This window comes from Perognathus longimembris, chromosome 7 (genome assembly GCF_023159225.1).
Source record: "Perognathus longimembris pacificus isolate PPM17 chromosome 7, ASM2315922v1, whole genome shotgun sequence".
NCBI lineage: Eukaryota > Metazoa > Chordata > Mammalia > Rodentia > Heteromyidae > Perognathus > Perognathus longimembris.
Genome location: NC_063167.1, coordinates 55181622 through 55198879, shown reverse-complemented (window position 1 = coordinate 55198879; position 17258 = coordinate 55181622). Strand labels below are relative to the sequence as shown.

Sequence of the window (17258 nt, the reverse complement as noted above, 5' to 3'; positions counted from 1 at the left end):
TCTCTTATAAGAGAAAACTGAGGCATAAAAGAGGCTCAGCAAGAGGATAACCATGTGAGACATCAAGCGATTGCAGATCACAATGATCTCAGGAGTATGGTTTTGGTGATAAGAATTTTGGACCAGTGGTTCTAGTGTTAAAGAAAAGCAAAGGGTACATATGTCACTGGCTGCTTGCTTACTGTCAGCAGCTACTCTGATTCACTATTCTGGCAAACACATTAGAGATAGGAATGTTTTATTTAGAAGTTTTTATACTGTTTAGCAATATTGAGAGGTGGTGTTTCACAAGACTTATTCACCGAGGGTACATAACATAAGTTTTGCATTAAATTAATAATCCTTTAATTTGGAAATCTACTATATAGAATAATCAGCTACTTCATTTTTTAAAAATTAAATCTGGAGGTTGGGGGTGGGGGTGGGGAGGAAGAGGCTCAGCAAGTTATCATCCCAAATCACCCATTAGATAAATGAACCAGAATTCATATTCTTGGCTTTACAACAACGAGCCATTAAATTTACTTTCACAAAGATCATTTTGAGGGATGAGAGGACTGGTGCTGGGAGTCTGGTTAGTTGACTGTGAGGTCCCAGGGAGGAAGGCAGAGGCTTTGAGCTAAGACAGGGGCAGAGGAACTGGTGAGAGAAAAATCAGTTCCTGAATAGGGAAACTGACCAGACTAATGTAGGGAAGCATGGAAAGGAAAGAGGCTAGGAAGACATCCATGTTTCTAGCTTGGGCAGCTAGGAGGATGGTGGTATCATTCACAGAAATAGAGGAAACAGAAGGAAAAACAGATTTTGTGGGGGAAAATGGCAGCTTGGTTTTGGATGTGTCGAGTTTAAGAAGCACATGGGAAATTCAGCCAATGCTATTTAGCAGATAGACATGTGCAACAGCAGCTTACTAAAGAACTCTATGTGAAGCCAAAATCATGACTGTGACTGAGCTTCTTGAAGAACAGCTACAGTGAGGAGAGAGGGGCCATGGATAGGATGCTGAAGGGGCGAGGTGGGGGTGGGGACCTGCATTTGAATGATGGGCCAGTGGAGAGTTCAACAAAGAAATCAAGAGTGAGTGAACAGAGAGGTAGGAGAAAACACATTCAGGGAGAAGCTGTAGCCTATGGTTAAGAGCAGGAGTTTGGTGCCAGGGGCTAGCTTGGCACTCATTAGATATTCTCCCTTGCTGGATACTAAGGATGTTCCATTTTCCAGTATCCTTGAATACTGGAAGAGCTTGTGACTAGGGTTGCTTCGAATGTGATATGCATCTTTTATACCACAGGCTTACCTCTTGTCAGCTGTGAGACCTTGAACTAATTGCTTAATGTCTCTTTGCCTCAGTTTCCTCATCCATAAAAGTGATGTGATAATGATATAGCTGTTTGAGGATTATTATTATTATTTAATAAATGTGATGCACCAATACCAATGAAGACTCTATAAATGTTAGAAACAAATGGAGAGGAGAATGTCAAGAATGGGGGATGGTTTACAGCAAGGGTCAGTGAGCTGTGCCTGTTGGTCTAATCTATCTTGCTACCTATTTTTATATAGCCTCTCAGCTGAAAAAGTCTGCATTTTAAAGTGCTTGAAATAAATCACATGAAAATTATATAGTATTAAGTATCATTTTGCTGGAACATAGCAAGTTCTTTTGTTTTGCAGAGTTTGATTAGTTGCCATAGAGGCTATATAGCTTGCAAAGCCTAAAATCTTTATTAATGATTTAATGTAGAAGTTTGGTGACTTTTACAATGTCACACTAAACCCAGGTTAAGAAAAATAAAATAAAATGGGGGCTGGGAATATGGCCTAGTGGCAAGAGTGCTTGACTCGTATACATGAAGCCCTGGGTTCGATTCCCCAGCACCACATATATAGAAAACAGCCAGAAGTGGCGCTGTGGCTCAAGTGGCAGAGTGCTAGCCTTGAGCAAAAAGAAGCCAGGGACAGTGCTCAGGCCCTGAGTCCAAGGTGCAGGACTGGCAAAAAAAAAAAAAAAAAAAAAAAAAAGAAAAGAAAAGTATTAACTGGAATTAATAGTAGACTTCCAATGGCCTTGCTATGGCTCTTTTAGAATGGTGAAACTAGAAGTTAGATTTTTATGCCAGGAGGATCAAAATTTGTCATTATTGTCTTTGTTGTCATTGGCGTCCTTCCTCCCTCCCTCCTTTCTTTCCTCCCTCCCTCCCTCCTCTTCCCTCTCCTTCTCCTCCTTTTTTTTGGTGCAGATACTGGGGCCTGGGCTCTGTCCTTTAGCCTTTTCACTTAAGGCTATGCTCTACCACTTTAGTCACAGCTCTACTTTAAGCATTTGTGTGTGTGTGTGGGGGGGGGGGAATGGGAATAATTAATTGGAGATAAGTCTCACAAACCTTCCATCTCAAGCAGGCTTTGAACTGTGATACTCAGATCTCAGGCTTCTGAAAGGCTAGGCATGAGCCACTGGCACCCAGCTATGTTTTCATTCTATAACATGATAGTTGTGTAGTGTTCGGAAGTCATTTATGTTCTATAAGCCCAAGTTTCCTCACTTTGTAAGTTAGGATTGAACACAGCTACTTGCTTAAGGTATTGTAAGGATTAGCAATACTACATGTAAGTTATAAAATGTAGAGCCCAGTGCTCAATATGGTAAATGCAAGCTGTTGTTTCATTTAATCTGCTGCCATTGAAATCATTGTTCTTTTATCAGCAATGTCTTTGCACTTGTAATATTTTGTTTCTGTTTTCCAAACTCTGATGTTTTATACTACATATTGCTTTTGCTCAAATCTCACATCTTTAAGGAGATTATCTCACTCAGTATTGGTTATCCTATTTAATATGGCCTGTCCCCTCTAGCAATATTCCTACCTCCCACCTCATACTGCTCTACTTTTCCTTTTCTCATAGACCTTAGCAGCTCTGACAATCTGGAAAATTTGCTAATTTATTATGTTTATTGTTTATTATTTGTTTTCTTTACTAAGAAGTAAGTTCCATGAAACAAGAGTCCTTACCTGTTTAATATAACTATATACTCCAAAAACCCAGTTTGATCCTAGCAAATAGTTGTCTACAATTAACATTGATTTTAATTAAAGTTCAACTGAGTTTTTATTTGTGACAATAGCTTCTGTGCCTAGTTCTCCACATTTCATTTCTTTTTCTTCCTTTCCATTATTTCCTATATTTGTTTCCTGGTTTCTAGTCTTCCCTTTATTTCCTTGAGTATTAAAAATATTCCTATATTAAGATACCTTTCAGATTTCTCTGTTACTTCTACTTGTTGGGTTAGTCAAACATCCTATTTGTTGCACCTCATTTTCTCTTTGTACAGTGTATATTTTTAATGCAAACTGTACGTGATTGTTTGCCATTTGCCTCTATGAGGCTTCAAGAATGAAAAATGGAAAAGACTCCAAAACTGTCTCACTGAATGGCACGTTTGTAGTAGTTAAAGGAATATGCCCTAAGTTTATGTCCTCACTGTGAAAGTAATGTGGGATGTTGGGCAAATTACTCTTGCCAGCTTAATTATCTTGTATGTGAAGTAGAAATAATAATTGTGAAAGGTTGTGAAAAATCAGTGAGAGGATTAATGTAAGAAAATTTGTCAATATACCATTTTCCAAAATAGGGAAATGATCACAAATATCCATAATGATATTTGTGGTCAGAACTGTTTGTTTAACTTATGACCTCTATTAGCTGAAAAGAACAGAAACCCTCAAATATATTCACTTGGCTTTCAGCCATTGCTGAGGCACACTGATGACAATAGCCAAGAAGTTTCAGGTATTGTCTCCTCCTTCTCTTCCTCCTCCCTCTCCTTCTCATTCTTTTAAAGCCTAATTAGAGAGTTGGATCATTCACTAGCTATTTTGGATCATTAAAATAGCAGTTGTCAGAGTTCTTCTGTTGAGAGGAAAATGACCCAGAAAAATGTCTTTGGTGTTTTTGAACCAGAACATACGTTTAGCTCCTTGGCTATACTTCTCTTGGTCATCATTTTGACACAAATGTTAGAAACAGAAGACTAGAGCCTTGAACCTGTAGCCCGTGCTCAGTACTTAGTCTTAGTTTATTACTTGGAAAAGATAAGAGACACAGGCAAATTCTTGGGCAAAGAATATCTTATTTCTATTTAAAGTAACTCCATTTCCCCCATTTGGGAGGGGGCGGGGGGGGCACTGGGGTTTGAATTCAGGGCCTTGAACTTGTTGGGTTGGCACTCTATCATTTGAACCATATCTCCAGCCCTGATGTTGGGTTTTATTTATTTATTTATTTATTTATTTATTGGCCTGGGCTGGCCACAAATCTTAATCCTCTAGATCTCAGACTTCTCAGTAGCTACGATTACAAGCTTGAGTCACTGGCACCTAGCTTATCTCAAGTAGATTCTGACCACAGACCTTTCCTTTACTAACTGATGTTTTGGATCTGTAGATAAGGGAAGGTTAAAATGTGAAAGAAAGTTGTAGACCATTGTGACATACCATGGAATGTGCTATTAGTTGTCTGTAAAGATTTCACAAACGGACAAACAGTACAAGAAATGTATCCAATGCCTAACGTATGAAACTGTAACCTCTCTGTACATGAGTTTGATAATAAAAATTTGGAAAAAAAAAGATTTCACAAACGGAATATTTCTAATTCTAATTTTTATACATTTACAAAGGCTAAAATGCAAAACATTCAAATGGAGACTTATATTTAGAAGTTAGTTACCTGATCTTCATAATCAGATCCTACATCGATGATCTCTCCAGCATCCAATACCATCAATGGATCAATGTCAGTTGAACCTAAGTTTAGGAAAGACAATTTTGATTAAGCTGACAGAGACTGTTTCTAAAACAAGAAACCTTTTGCTAGGTTCTCATGTTGACCTATTGTTCTATTAAATTGACAAATATATAATTTTCACATTTTCCAGCACTGTGTCTGGGCTGGAGACTGAAGATGCAGATAATCTGGACTGTGTCCCACTCCCCATCCCCCAGGAAGATTTCATCCCTGGAAGAAAGCAGTTTGTCAATAAGATTCAGAATCTCAAAAGAACAAGCTACCAATTCTGAGTAGTAATGGAGTATTTGTGGATTTGGGGTGGGGGTGTGGTCTTCACAATCTATGATCTTAAATTTTGAGAGTGACTATGAATTCCTCAGAAGGAGAGACAGCTTCAGGATGTACAATGGTAACTGAGATGGAAGAAACACCATGTACAGAGTGGGAGAAGGGCAAGGGGTTTCCTGTATTAAGAAGGGTTGAATTTGCCCACTCCCAAACCTGAGTTTTTCCTTTAGCCTTTGGGTCTCCTTAGACCCCGAAAGTGAGAAAAATCAGCTTAAGTTAATGTATTAATAGCTTGATTCTTCTAAGTATTAAATTACCTAAAGAGAAATCCCTAAGGCTCTACTTAAATCAGTAATTTTCACAATGGAACTCCTGAAGCACAGTTGATCTGTAGATTTCATTTAATAACTCCTTCTAAGTGGAAAATATATATCTCCCAACCTAGCTTGCAAGGCAGAGTTTAGTGCTGTTCATAAAAAGCTTTAACTGGGAGCCTAGGCACTGTCCCTGAGCTTTTTTTTGTCTAAGGCTAGCACTCTGTTATTCAAATCATACCTTCACTTCCACCTTTTTGGTAGTTAATTGGAGACAAGAGTCTCAGGGATTTTCATGCCTTAGGCTTCCAACAGAGATCTCAGATTTCAGCCTCCCAAGTAGTTAGGATTACAGGTGTTAGCCAATGGCACCCAGATCTTCTCTTTTGAGAAGGAAGGCCACAAAGTTAAATTTTCCTATGTCAGATTCCTGGTCTTTTAGGTGTGTGTTGTGGTACGTGGCTTCTTCTTTTCTTTTCTTTACTTTTTTCTTATTTATTGTCAAAGTGATGTACGGAGAGGTTACAGTTTTATACATTAGGCATTGGGTACATTTCTTGTATTGTGTGTTACCTCCTCCCTCATTACCCCTTCCCCTCCCCCTTTCCCTCTCCCCCATGAGTTGTTCAGTTGGTTTACACCAGTTTTGCAAGTATTGCTTTTGTAGTCACTTGTCTTTTTATCCTGTGTCTCTCTATCTTGGTATTCCCTTTCACTTCCCTAGTTCTAATACCAGTATATACAGTTTCCAATGTACTCAGATGATATGCAGTGATAGTGCAGGTACAATCACAGGAAGGGGGTACAAGAGGATCATCAATAATAGAAGCTACAGTTTCACATGGCATGTTGAAAATAATTACAACAGTGATATATCACTTGTTTCCATAACATGGAGTTCATTTCACTCAGCATTATCTTATGCATTCATAGGGGCATAGCTATTAGGCTCTTGTGATCAATCCTCTGCTGTGACTAGCCTAAACCAGTGCTAATTATTCTCTATGAGGGAGACCATAAAGTCCATGTTTCTTTGGGCTCACTTCACTTAGTATAATTTTTTCCAAGTCCTTCCATTTCCTTACAAATGGGACAATATCATTCTTTCTGATAGAGGCATAAAATTCCATTGTGTATATGTGGCTGAAATCAGGAAAGCAACTCCTTTTGCAATAGCCTCAAAAAACATAAAATACCTAAGAATAACCTTAACCAAAGAAGTGAAAGATCTCTACGATGAGAATTTTAAAAACATGAAAAACGAAATTAAGTCAGAACTAAGGAAATGGAAAAACCTCCCATGCTCCTGGATTGGGAGGAATAATATAATCAAAATGGCAATATTGCCTAAGGCTAGCTACAAATTCAATGCAATACCCATTAATATCCCAACACCATTTTTTAATGAAATAGAGGAAGCAATCCAGAAATTCATATGGAACAATAAAAGACCCAGAATAGCAAAAACAATCCTAAGCAGAAAGAACAGTGCTGGAGGAATTACAATACCCAACTTCAAGCTGTATTATAAAGCTATAGTAATAAAAACAGCTTGGTATTGGCACCGGAACAGGCCTGAAGACCAATGGAACAGAATTGAAGACCCAGAAATGAACCCACAGAACTATGCCTACTTAATCTTTGATAAAGGAGCTAAAAAAATAGGATGGAAGAAAGATAGCCTCTTTAACAAATGGTGTTGGCAAAACTGGCTCAACACATGCAACAAACTAAAAATAGATCCTTTTTAAAAATTTTTTTTTAATTATCAAACTGATGTACAGAGAGGTTACAGTTTCATACTTTAGGCATTGGATACATTTCTTGTACTGTTTGTTACCTCCTCCCTCATTCCCCCCTCCGCCCTCCCCTTTTCCCTTTCCCTCCCCATGAATTGTTCAGTTCATTTACACCAAACAGTTTTCCAAGTATTGCTTTTGTAGTTGTTTGTCTTTTTTTTTTTTTAAACCCTGTGTCTCTCGATTTTGGTATTCCCTTTCAACTAGATCCTTATATATCACCCTGCACCAAAATCAATTCCAAATGGATCAAAGACCTCGAAATTAAAACAGATACCCTGAAAACACTAAAAGAAGGAGTAGGAGAAACACTTGGGCTCCTTGGCATAGGACGGAACTTCCTTAACAAACACCCAGAAATGCTACAAATCAAAGAAAGAATGGACAAATGGGACTGCATCAAACTGCAGAGCTTCTACAGGGCAAAGGACATAGCTTGCAAGATAAACAGAAAGCCCACCGATTGGGAAAAGATTTTTACCGGCCATACAATGGACAAAGGCCTTGTATCTAGAATATTTGCAGAACTAAAAAAAATTAAACTCCTCCAAAACAAAACCGCAAAGAACCAACAGCCCCCTCAAAAAGTGGGCTAAAGACTTAAAAAGAGACTTCTCTGATGAGGAAATGAGAATGGCCAAGAGACAGATGAAAAAGTGCTCTACATCACTGGCCATAAAAGAAATGCAAATCAAAACAACATTGAGATTCCATCTCATCCCAGTAAGAATGCCCTATATCAAGAAAACTAACAATAATAAATGTTGGAGGGGATGTGGCCAAAAGGGAACCCTACTTCATTGTTGGTGGGAATGTAAACTGGTTCAGCCACTCTGGAAAACAGTATGGAGATTCCTCAGAAGTCTAAACATAGAGCTCCCCTATGACCCAGCAGCCTCACTTTTGGGCATCTACCCAAAAGACCACAAACTAGAACACACTAAAGCCACCAGCACAACAATGTTCATTGCAGCACAATTTGTCATAGCTAGAATTTGGAACCAACCCAGATGCCCCTCAGTAGACGAATGGATCAGGAAAATGTGGTACATATACACAATGGAATTTTATGCCTCTATCTTCTTTACTTTTATCATTGCTATTGCTGCTATTGATGAAAAACTGACTAAGCACTAGCAACTAACCATCAAGCAAATTGACTGGTAACACTGTTGTTTGTTATGTTTACCTTTAATTTAGTTTTTGAAGATTATAAACTTTTCCAACATGGAGACACTAGAGCCATCACACGATCATGGGAAACTAATTTTTTAATATACTCATTTTAAAATAAGTTGGATTTCCTATAGTCTTCTACCTGTATGCTTTGATATTCTTCAGGTAAAAATTTTCAAGTATATATCAGGCCCAAAATATTTGATTGTCTCAGATCCTAGTCTGAAAGTCAGTTATGTTCATATGTTATTAGCCAATGGAAATGTTGGGAGTACATTGTGTATTTTCCATTCTGTGTTCTAGATACTGTAAAACCAATATGCCACAGAATCTCACTCCTTCATTTTAGATAAGAGGAAAATGAAGTGCAAAGATGTTCAATAATTAGGTTAAGGTCCTGTAGAAATTGCATGAGAATAAAGACAGAGCCATGAGTTCCAAGTTCCTTCCCAATACACAGTTCAAAAGCAAAGCAGAAATGATTCAGATGGCTTTATGAATACTGCCTGTCACTACAATACTGTACAGGCCAGGACTTGGAGAGGGTTGCCACCCATTTTGCATTCTGAGAGAGTAAAGGGCACTCAATGGTTTATGATGAAGTGGTTTACAGGTTGGCTGTGAAAATAGAAAAATCAGAAGAGGAATAAAAGAGTCTCCTTCATGTCAATGAAAACCAGTGTTCCTTTCTAAGTGGCTGCTACTGATAGCAGCACTAAACGGAACCCAAGTCTTATTAGTGTCCATCACTTTCTCAATGGACACTACTCACCACTAATCAGTGTGATGTGTGTGTGAATTCAGATGCTACTCTCACCCCAGCTTTACCTAGAGCAACTCCCATGGAGTGAGCACATTATGAATGCACAATCTTATCAAACATATAGCTGTAATTAGTTTCTACATCATGCTTATTTCAATTAGAAATGATTTTGTCAACTGTTTTCAAGAAGTACAATGTAAAGGGCTCTTAAGCAACCTAGTTAACAGATACTGCTTATTAATATTTCAAAGTAGAACACTATTTAAAAAACTGTTTTCAGCGATGACAGAATGAAAGGATCTTTGTTTGAAATAAACCTCTTGCTTATAAGGCTTTTCTAATCAAGGGTGTTAAACAGAAATTTCATTGTATCATCAAGGATGGAATTTCTTGACACATTGTTGCTCCTGGCAACAGTAGTATTAATATATCAGAGAGGGCGATAAACAAAGGGTACCATTATCAGCTTGGATAATGATTGAATGGCTTTCATTTTCTTTTAGAACTGGTTGCTTGGCTTACTGAAAATGGGGCCTTAATAATAGTCCAAAGGTTGGCCAGTAAAACTGGGAGGTAAATAGACATAGGTACACATTTTTGCTGTATTTCAGTGGAAAAAAAGTAATACAACTGCAATGGTCTTATTTCTCACAAAACATAGCAAAACCAGATCACTTCAGAAAAGAGGCTAGCTTCCATTTCTTCCTATTTTGGTTTTCTCAGTTTCTTTTCAGTTTTAAAAATACCTTTTTATAGACAACAAGGAAAGGTCTGAGCTGACATGCAGCATCCCACAGAGAACACTGGGCATCCTTAGATTTAGATGTAATATGATTTTCAGAACTATTCTTTTCAGGTTGTCTCATTTAATTTAAGTAGGAACATGAAAAAAGTTGTCACCCAAGACTATTCCTTGTGTTCAGAGACTATGGTAGCTATGTTTTTCTTCCTGGCAGATCTTTGCTCAAAAGTCTGAGGAAGAGCCATCACCCTTTGAGTGCTGGTACAGAGCTCAGGGGGTGTCAATGTGAAAGGAAAGGCAAGGAGATACCAGATACCAGGCACACTCTGCTTTCTCTGCTTGGGGGCAAAGACTTGGTGTACCTGTGATCAGGATACATGACTGGCCCAGCGGAGGTGCCATCTGCTATGAGATTCACACTGGGTATAACACCAAACACACACACACACACACACACACACACACACACACACACACTATGCATGTATACCTACTCCATTCTCATAAAGTCTTCTGCTGTAATACAGAGAATAGATTCCTCACAGCTAATTTTGGACCCAAGGATATAATCACAATTGTGAAAAATATCCTGAAGGAAAATTACCATGCAAGGGCCTACTCTGGTCTGGAACCATGTCTGACGAAGCCTCCTAGAGAAATCTTGTTTAGATGGAGAAACAAAGGAGGATATGGCTAAGGAAGGCTGAGACTGTGGAGCTGGGAGAACAGAGGAATGCACTGGAGACTGGAAGAGGAGGTGCCGGGGACAAAGGTAGGAAGGCATGGGAAGCACAGGACTCCACTGTGGGAGATGGGCTGCAGTAACAGGACCACTGTGGGGAAGCTAAGTGTTCTGGGCTTTCAGCTCTGTTCTGGACATGGACACCCAGCCTATAGAAAAGTTTGTTTGGAAGGTTTGTTCTGTTTTGTCAGGGAAGCATAATGGTCAGATTGCTTTCTAGGAGGATTTCCAGGGCAGCAGGAGGATTCTGTGGTCCCAGGGATGAGGAATGCCAAGGCCTTTGATGAGTCTGATGGGAACAGGAAAGAAGATGGCCATGGTGTCTCTGAGAAAGACAGGTGGGTGTGGGGTACAAGGACAAGGGCCTTTTTGCCTGGCTCTCTGGAGAAGGTAAGGTAGAAAAAGAGACAGAAAGCCATTCATAGGGAGGTGATGTGAGAACTGAGCAGTGGAAAGTCTGCAGAGAGAGGGGAGGCATCCAGGAACAAAACCTGGAGGCTGACAACTCATAGAGCAGTGGCTGAGTATACAACTTGTCCACTGGGTGACTCATTAGCATTTGGAAGCCAAGAGATTTCACTCACAAAGGCAGATTCCTGTTTGCTCTCTATGTAGAGGAGGGCACAGAAACATAGGCCCTGTAGCATCATGGCTGCTTCCTTGTAGGGGGAGGCAAAATATCTCTCTTTCTGATTGACCTCTGTCCTCCAGGCTCATTCCACTCATAGAGGTATGTGATCTGTAGAACATTCTTATTTTAAGATTGGAATGGACCCCTAAGTGATCTAAGTGATCAGGGTGGAAGGGAGAGAGCAGAAGTGGAAGCTGTTAAGTATAGACTTCTGTGTTGAGAAGCCTGGAGCTGGAGGGCCAGGCATTGTGTCCTTTACCACCAACAGTTCTGCAGAAAGAGGATTAACATCTGCCCTCAGGGGCTCACCAAAACCATTGCACTCCTGGGAGAGGAGGCTAACTCTGAGGAAGGCCACTTGCCACTTTTTGTAAAGAAGTGGCAGTCAATCAGTTCCCCACTGTGTTAGCAAATTGAGGACAGCTAACAGGTATTTATTATTTTAAAATATGTTCTAAATAAAATTCAGTAAGCCCATCCTCTGCTTGTTATTTGTAATATATTTAGATCAATGTAGTCAAAACAAAAATGTTAAAAGAAAATTCAGAATCACAAATTTGAAATCTCCCCGACACATTATTACATGGTTCAGTGGAAGCACAGAAGCCCTCTATTGTCCCTCTTCATTTTTAGTTGTGTTTAAATTCTTGTGTGGGTGGGGAGCCAGTGGCTCAGTCCTGTAATTCTCGCTACATAGAGGGCTGAGATCTGAATATTTCAGTTCCACGCCAGCCCAGGCCAGAAAGTCCATATGGGTTAACTCCAACTAATCACTAAAAGCTGGAAGTAGAGCAAAGGCTCAAGAGGTGGAGTGGTAGCCATCAACAAAAATGCTCAGGGACAAAGCCCAGGCTCTGAGTTCAAGTCTCCAGACTGGCATACACACACACACACACACACACACACACACACACACACACACACAGTTGTGTGATCTGCCAAATGTTTCCCTGCCTTCAGTTTTGTAAGAATATGCCTCCTATAAAGTAAATAGTGTCCTAGAAACAAGGTAAAAGTGAATGTGCTTGGTTGAAGAAGCAAAGTGAAAATTTGAGCTTTGTTGAAAGGGGCATGATTTTAATGGGAGTCTGGCGGTACTGTGGGAAAATGAATCCAGCACCTGTAATACAGCATTAAAATCTAAGCCTCCTAACATGCACAGTTTTCCCTCAGTGGCGGTCTTTTTGGAACCACATATGTGTAGATACTAAGGTCTACTGTATTAATTAAAATGTAGGCAGCATAGCATTTCCTTAGAGCAGCAACCTTGTTTATATGATTTTATGTGGTTTCAACATATCTTTCCTGCAATGACCTGCTTTTTGTAAATATCACTGGAAAATGAGATAAGGAGTCTATCAGACATCAGAGCTCCATTAGCCTGTCAATGAAGATTACTACCTTGCCCTTCTCATAATTCTACAATTATTTTTTTTCTTTTAAAAATTATTATCTTTAAGTAGTTGTACAAAGGAGTTGCCATTTAACAATTCTCAGAAATGACTCTTAGGTTGCTTCCAGCAGTGGTTCAAAGATTTAATTGTGTAGCCTTTTTGTTTATAGCCTGGAATTTTTCATTTTCATCATTTCCTGTCATAACTTGGAAGAAAAGTCAAGATGGACACCAAGATATGAAGAGAAAGCAGAATATAAGCGGTTATTGCTGTGGTCTGCACAAGGTTGGGAGGCAGAAGTTCTATTAGAGCATCAATGGAAGCACCTGAATCAGCACATGTAATGACAGGCGGGGCTGCAGATCCAGTGCTCCTTCATGCCCAGTGATGGGGCCATATCCAATAGGGATGGCTACGGACCAATAGGGCTATACCTCTTTGAAAGAGAAAAGTGTGGGCCATGGAAGAGGCTGACATAGAGGACAGTCTGAAGGAGGTGTGAAGAACTCTGTGCTAATAGACCTGGTGGCACACAAGACAGTGTTCTGGAAAGGACAGGAAATCCCCTATATCCAGATCTCCAGGCTAGCACACACAACAGGGTGGGTGGAGTACCAAGGGGCGGGAGCTTAGGCATGGCCTGGGATGAGATGCCTTGAAACAGATTTGTAAGACGAATGTTCACACACACGTGCACGTGTGTGTGTATGTGTGTGTGTATTTTAACCAAGCATGCCTTTCTCCTCGCAGACAATAAGGAGAGATTGATGGCTTGTTTTACATCAGACCCAGGGTGAAGCCTCCTCCTACAGAAGAGATGGGAAGGGTTTAAGGCAAGGTAGGATATGTGGCTTCAGATGCATGAACTATCATGGCCTTGAAAGCTGTTCACACACACTCATTCCTTCATACACACTTCCCAAGGAGGCGCCAACCTTTATTCTTCTGGGGGCTTATAGAAAAGCCAGAAACTGTTTCCAGGGTGTTGGTTTTCTTGAATAATAGTAATAAAAAAGATGTAAGCTGATGAACTGGCTCAGAGTAGAGAGAATAAAAAAGAGAGAATGTAGGCAAACATCGCCTTCCTACAAACCCTACCTCAGGGTCTGATCACTCTGTACAAGTGTCTTACAGGCAAATTTCCAGCTGCTAGTCTTAGGAAGAGAAGTGATGGGCTCAAGCAGGAGCTGGGGTGTGGGATAGTAGTGGTTGTTTGGAAGATGGAAGGAAAGGCTTTTCCAAAGCAGCACAGGAAAAGCTTGTATGAGTTGGGCAGGGGGTGGTCCTCAAGCAATCTTAACTTCTAATACTTGCACCAATATGGGTTAGGCTAGATTTATTCCAATTGTATCTTATGGCTGTCTATTTACATGTGTAATGATAGGAAGAAAAGCATTAACTTATTATAAGGGACAGATTTACAGCCTTGCTTTTCTTTTTTGTTTGGGATCTTTATTTTTAAACTGACAAGAGCGAGTGTGTGAGAACATGGACGTCCTTTAAAGCTGACAACAGTTTGTTGAGCTTCACTCATTTATAAAAAACCCAAGACATTTGGTAGGTGATCTTGGTGTACCAGAGCCTGAAGGACATGATGACTTACCTGCTGCTGCGTCTTTGTTTGGAAATAACTTGTTGTCAACTGCCATACTGATGTCACAGAACACCTCATCCTCATTTCGGTCGGCATCAAACTGGGGGAAATCAGGACAGACAAGTGTGGAACATGAAAAGACATAAATTAGCTAATTCTAAAGTACAAAGAGCATATCTCATGTAACTATTAGGGTCACAAGCAAGCCATTTAAGGGCCTTTGAGTTTACACATATTATGTAGGAAAGAATAAGGAATTCACTTATAATTAAGAAAAATGTGGAACATTTTCTTATAAAGCAGATTCTGAAAAGGTCATGGAAATTCACCCATTGTTTTGGCACAGTTTTTCTAATAATAAATGGAAACATAGTTACAAACAACAGGGAGGATTTTTCTAACTTGTTAAAAGAGAAGAGAAAAATTAAAACAATTTCCAAACCAAATTTAAGATATTGTATTAGATACTCCTGATATTGTATGAAAGATGTAGTTGGCAAACACACAGATTTAGATGTAATGCAAATTATAGAATAAAATATTTTTATAATTTTATAAAATTATAAAATATTATTAAATGAATAAATTGTGTGTTTATCAAGTGGTTCAATAATTGGACATACTTTCATGTCTATCTTCAGTTTAAAAAATGGCTTACTGGTGTCATAGTTGCGAAAGCAAACTGCAAGTATTTACAGAAAGTTGTGTCACACATGTGAACACCTGGAAAACCATCTTTCTCTATAAGTTAGTTATCAAATGGACAATATGACCTTGTTGGATGCTGAGTATTGTGTATTTCTATCAACAGCTTTTGGACAGGTGAACTGGGGCCCAAGGGGACAGCAGCAACCTCCACATAGTCCACTCCACTTGAGGTCATGCAGACATTGTTAAAGCCACTTCACTCCCACACCAGCATCTGATCAAAGAATAAAATCTGATTTCTTATTTTCTATCATTTCTGATGGGCATGAGACTCTTGTTTCTACTCTTTTAACTCATGTATGTCCTGAGAACCCTGGGGGAACATTATAATTTAATATGATCCCAACAGCAGCTATTTAATTGGTCAAGTTAAGACAAAAACACAGAATGATGGTATTCCACATTAGAGAGGTTGTGTGCATGGTAAAGGAAGTACTGGCTTTTAAATTATCAAATATTTTATTGATTGTTTTACGCAAATCATATTATTCATCTGTAGTTATCCATTAGGAGTGTTCCCTAGGAAATGTATTGTTATGCCAAATTTCCATTCCCCAAAGACCACCGATACCGATGCAAATGCACGAGAGTCTTTATTGCAAGCTCAAGCCTGGACTCCCAACCATCACCGACACAGCAGATCTGGATTGAGAGTCCTGATCCTCAGATAGGCAGGGTTTTTATTGTGATTACAACAGGGGAAAGATATTTCCAACTTGGCAGATACTTGATTGGATGGCATTTAGCAAGCAAGTCTTGTCCTATTTCTATTGGCTATCTACCCTTTCAGTAATCTATTTTGGCTTTGATATCGGGAACTGGCCTTGATATCAGGAATTGACAACAGGTGGTCACATAACACTGATGCAGGGGGTTAGTACAGGGGGTAGAGCAAGTCACAAATGTGTTAAGCAAGCCATTTACAGAAGCAGAATATTGCAGTCAGGCTGACCTAGTACCAACTTTATTTTAACAATTGCGACCATGTTTCCCCATTACCACTAAGCAAGCTTGAGCGGGCTAAAACAATCCAGTACTCAATCATAAGTAAACGAACCTGACAGTTACCATGGCATTTCTACTACTATTATGGTTATTTCTATAGTCTATGACTATGATCATTTTTTACTGTCCGTTACCATGGTTGTTACCCAGGTATAGAGGTGAACAAGTGCTCCCTACATTTTTAAGTGTCAAACTATAAGAAACTAGTCTCACAGGTGGAGGTGCAGCCCTCTATCATGGAGTCATCACCAGAGTTTAGAAGCTGTTATAATTTTAACACTAAAACTTATATTTAGTTACTCCAGTTTTCAGGTCAGCCCTAACATTATCTCTCCTAGAAACTGTGACAGTATTGGGAAACAGTTTTGGTAGCCACACTGGCAGAAGGTGGGAATGCCATGAAATATCCTACAATGCACTGGGTAGTCAACTCATAGCAAAAGATTATTCCAAAAAAGTCAACAGTGTCAAGGCTGGGAAGCCCTAGTTACAGCATACATTTTTAGCTCTAGGATTTCCCAACAGCATCTTGAATCTAAAGGAGCATTTTTTTTGAAGAAAAAGATTTTAAGCTATAATAAGACTATCAGCCACTAATTTTAAAGTACAAAGGGTAAACCAGTGGCAAGTGTCTATAGTATTAGTTACTTGGTATTGAAGGTGGAAGGGTCTTGAGTTTGAGGCAAATTCTTTTTTTTTTTTTGCCAGTCCTGGGACTTAAACTTAGGGCCTGGGCACTGTCCCTGAGCTTCTTTTGCTCAAGGCTAGCTCTCTACCCCTTGAGACACAGTGCCACTTCTGGCCTTTTCTGTGTCTGTAATACTGAGGAATCGAACCCAAGGCTTCATGCATGCTAGACAAGTGCTCTACCAGTAAGCCACATTCCCAGCCCTGAGGTAAATTCCTGAAATGGATGAACAAATGAACTATTTAACTGAAAGCCTAGCAAAAGAGATACTGCTTCTGGGACAGGATAGGTAAAAAGTGATTAAAGTTCCCAAGAATAAAAATTTTATTGGCTGGGAATGTGGCTTAGTGTAGAGTGCTTGCCTAACATACATGAAGCCCTGGGTTTGGTTCTTCAGTATCACATAAACAGAAAAGGCTAGAAGTGTTGCTGTGGCTCATGTGGTAGAGTGCTATCCTTGAGCAAAAGCAGCCCAGGGATAGTGCCCCGGTCCTGAGTTCAAGCCCCAGGACTGGCCAAAAAAATCCAAACAACTCCCCTCCCCCCCACCAAACCCTCAATCCTGTTTATGTTGGGTGCAATAGCCTGGCCTATAATCCTATTTGGAAGGTAGAAATTGAGAGGAT

The 17258-nt window shown here is 39.6% G+C and overlaps 1 protein-coding gene across 1 annotated transcript in view; it reads right to left on the bottom strand.

The window, feature by feature from the left end:
• The window catches only part of Ak5 (adenylate kinase 5), a 260488-nt gene that overhangs the window by 106636 nt on the left and 136594 nt on the right, over window positions 1–17258 (bottom strand). Inside the window, exons 7-8 of the mRNA XM_048351624.1 lie at window positions 14241–14331; window positions 4729–4805 (exon numbers count right to left, since the gene is read on the bottom strand). Coding sequence (XP_048207581.1) covers window positions 4729–4805; window positions 14241–14331 — 168 coding nt within the window. The remainder of the gene's footprint in view (window positions 1–4728; window positions 4806–14240; window positions 14332–17258) is intronic.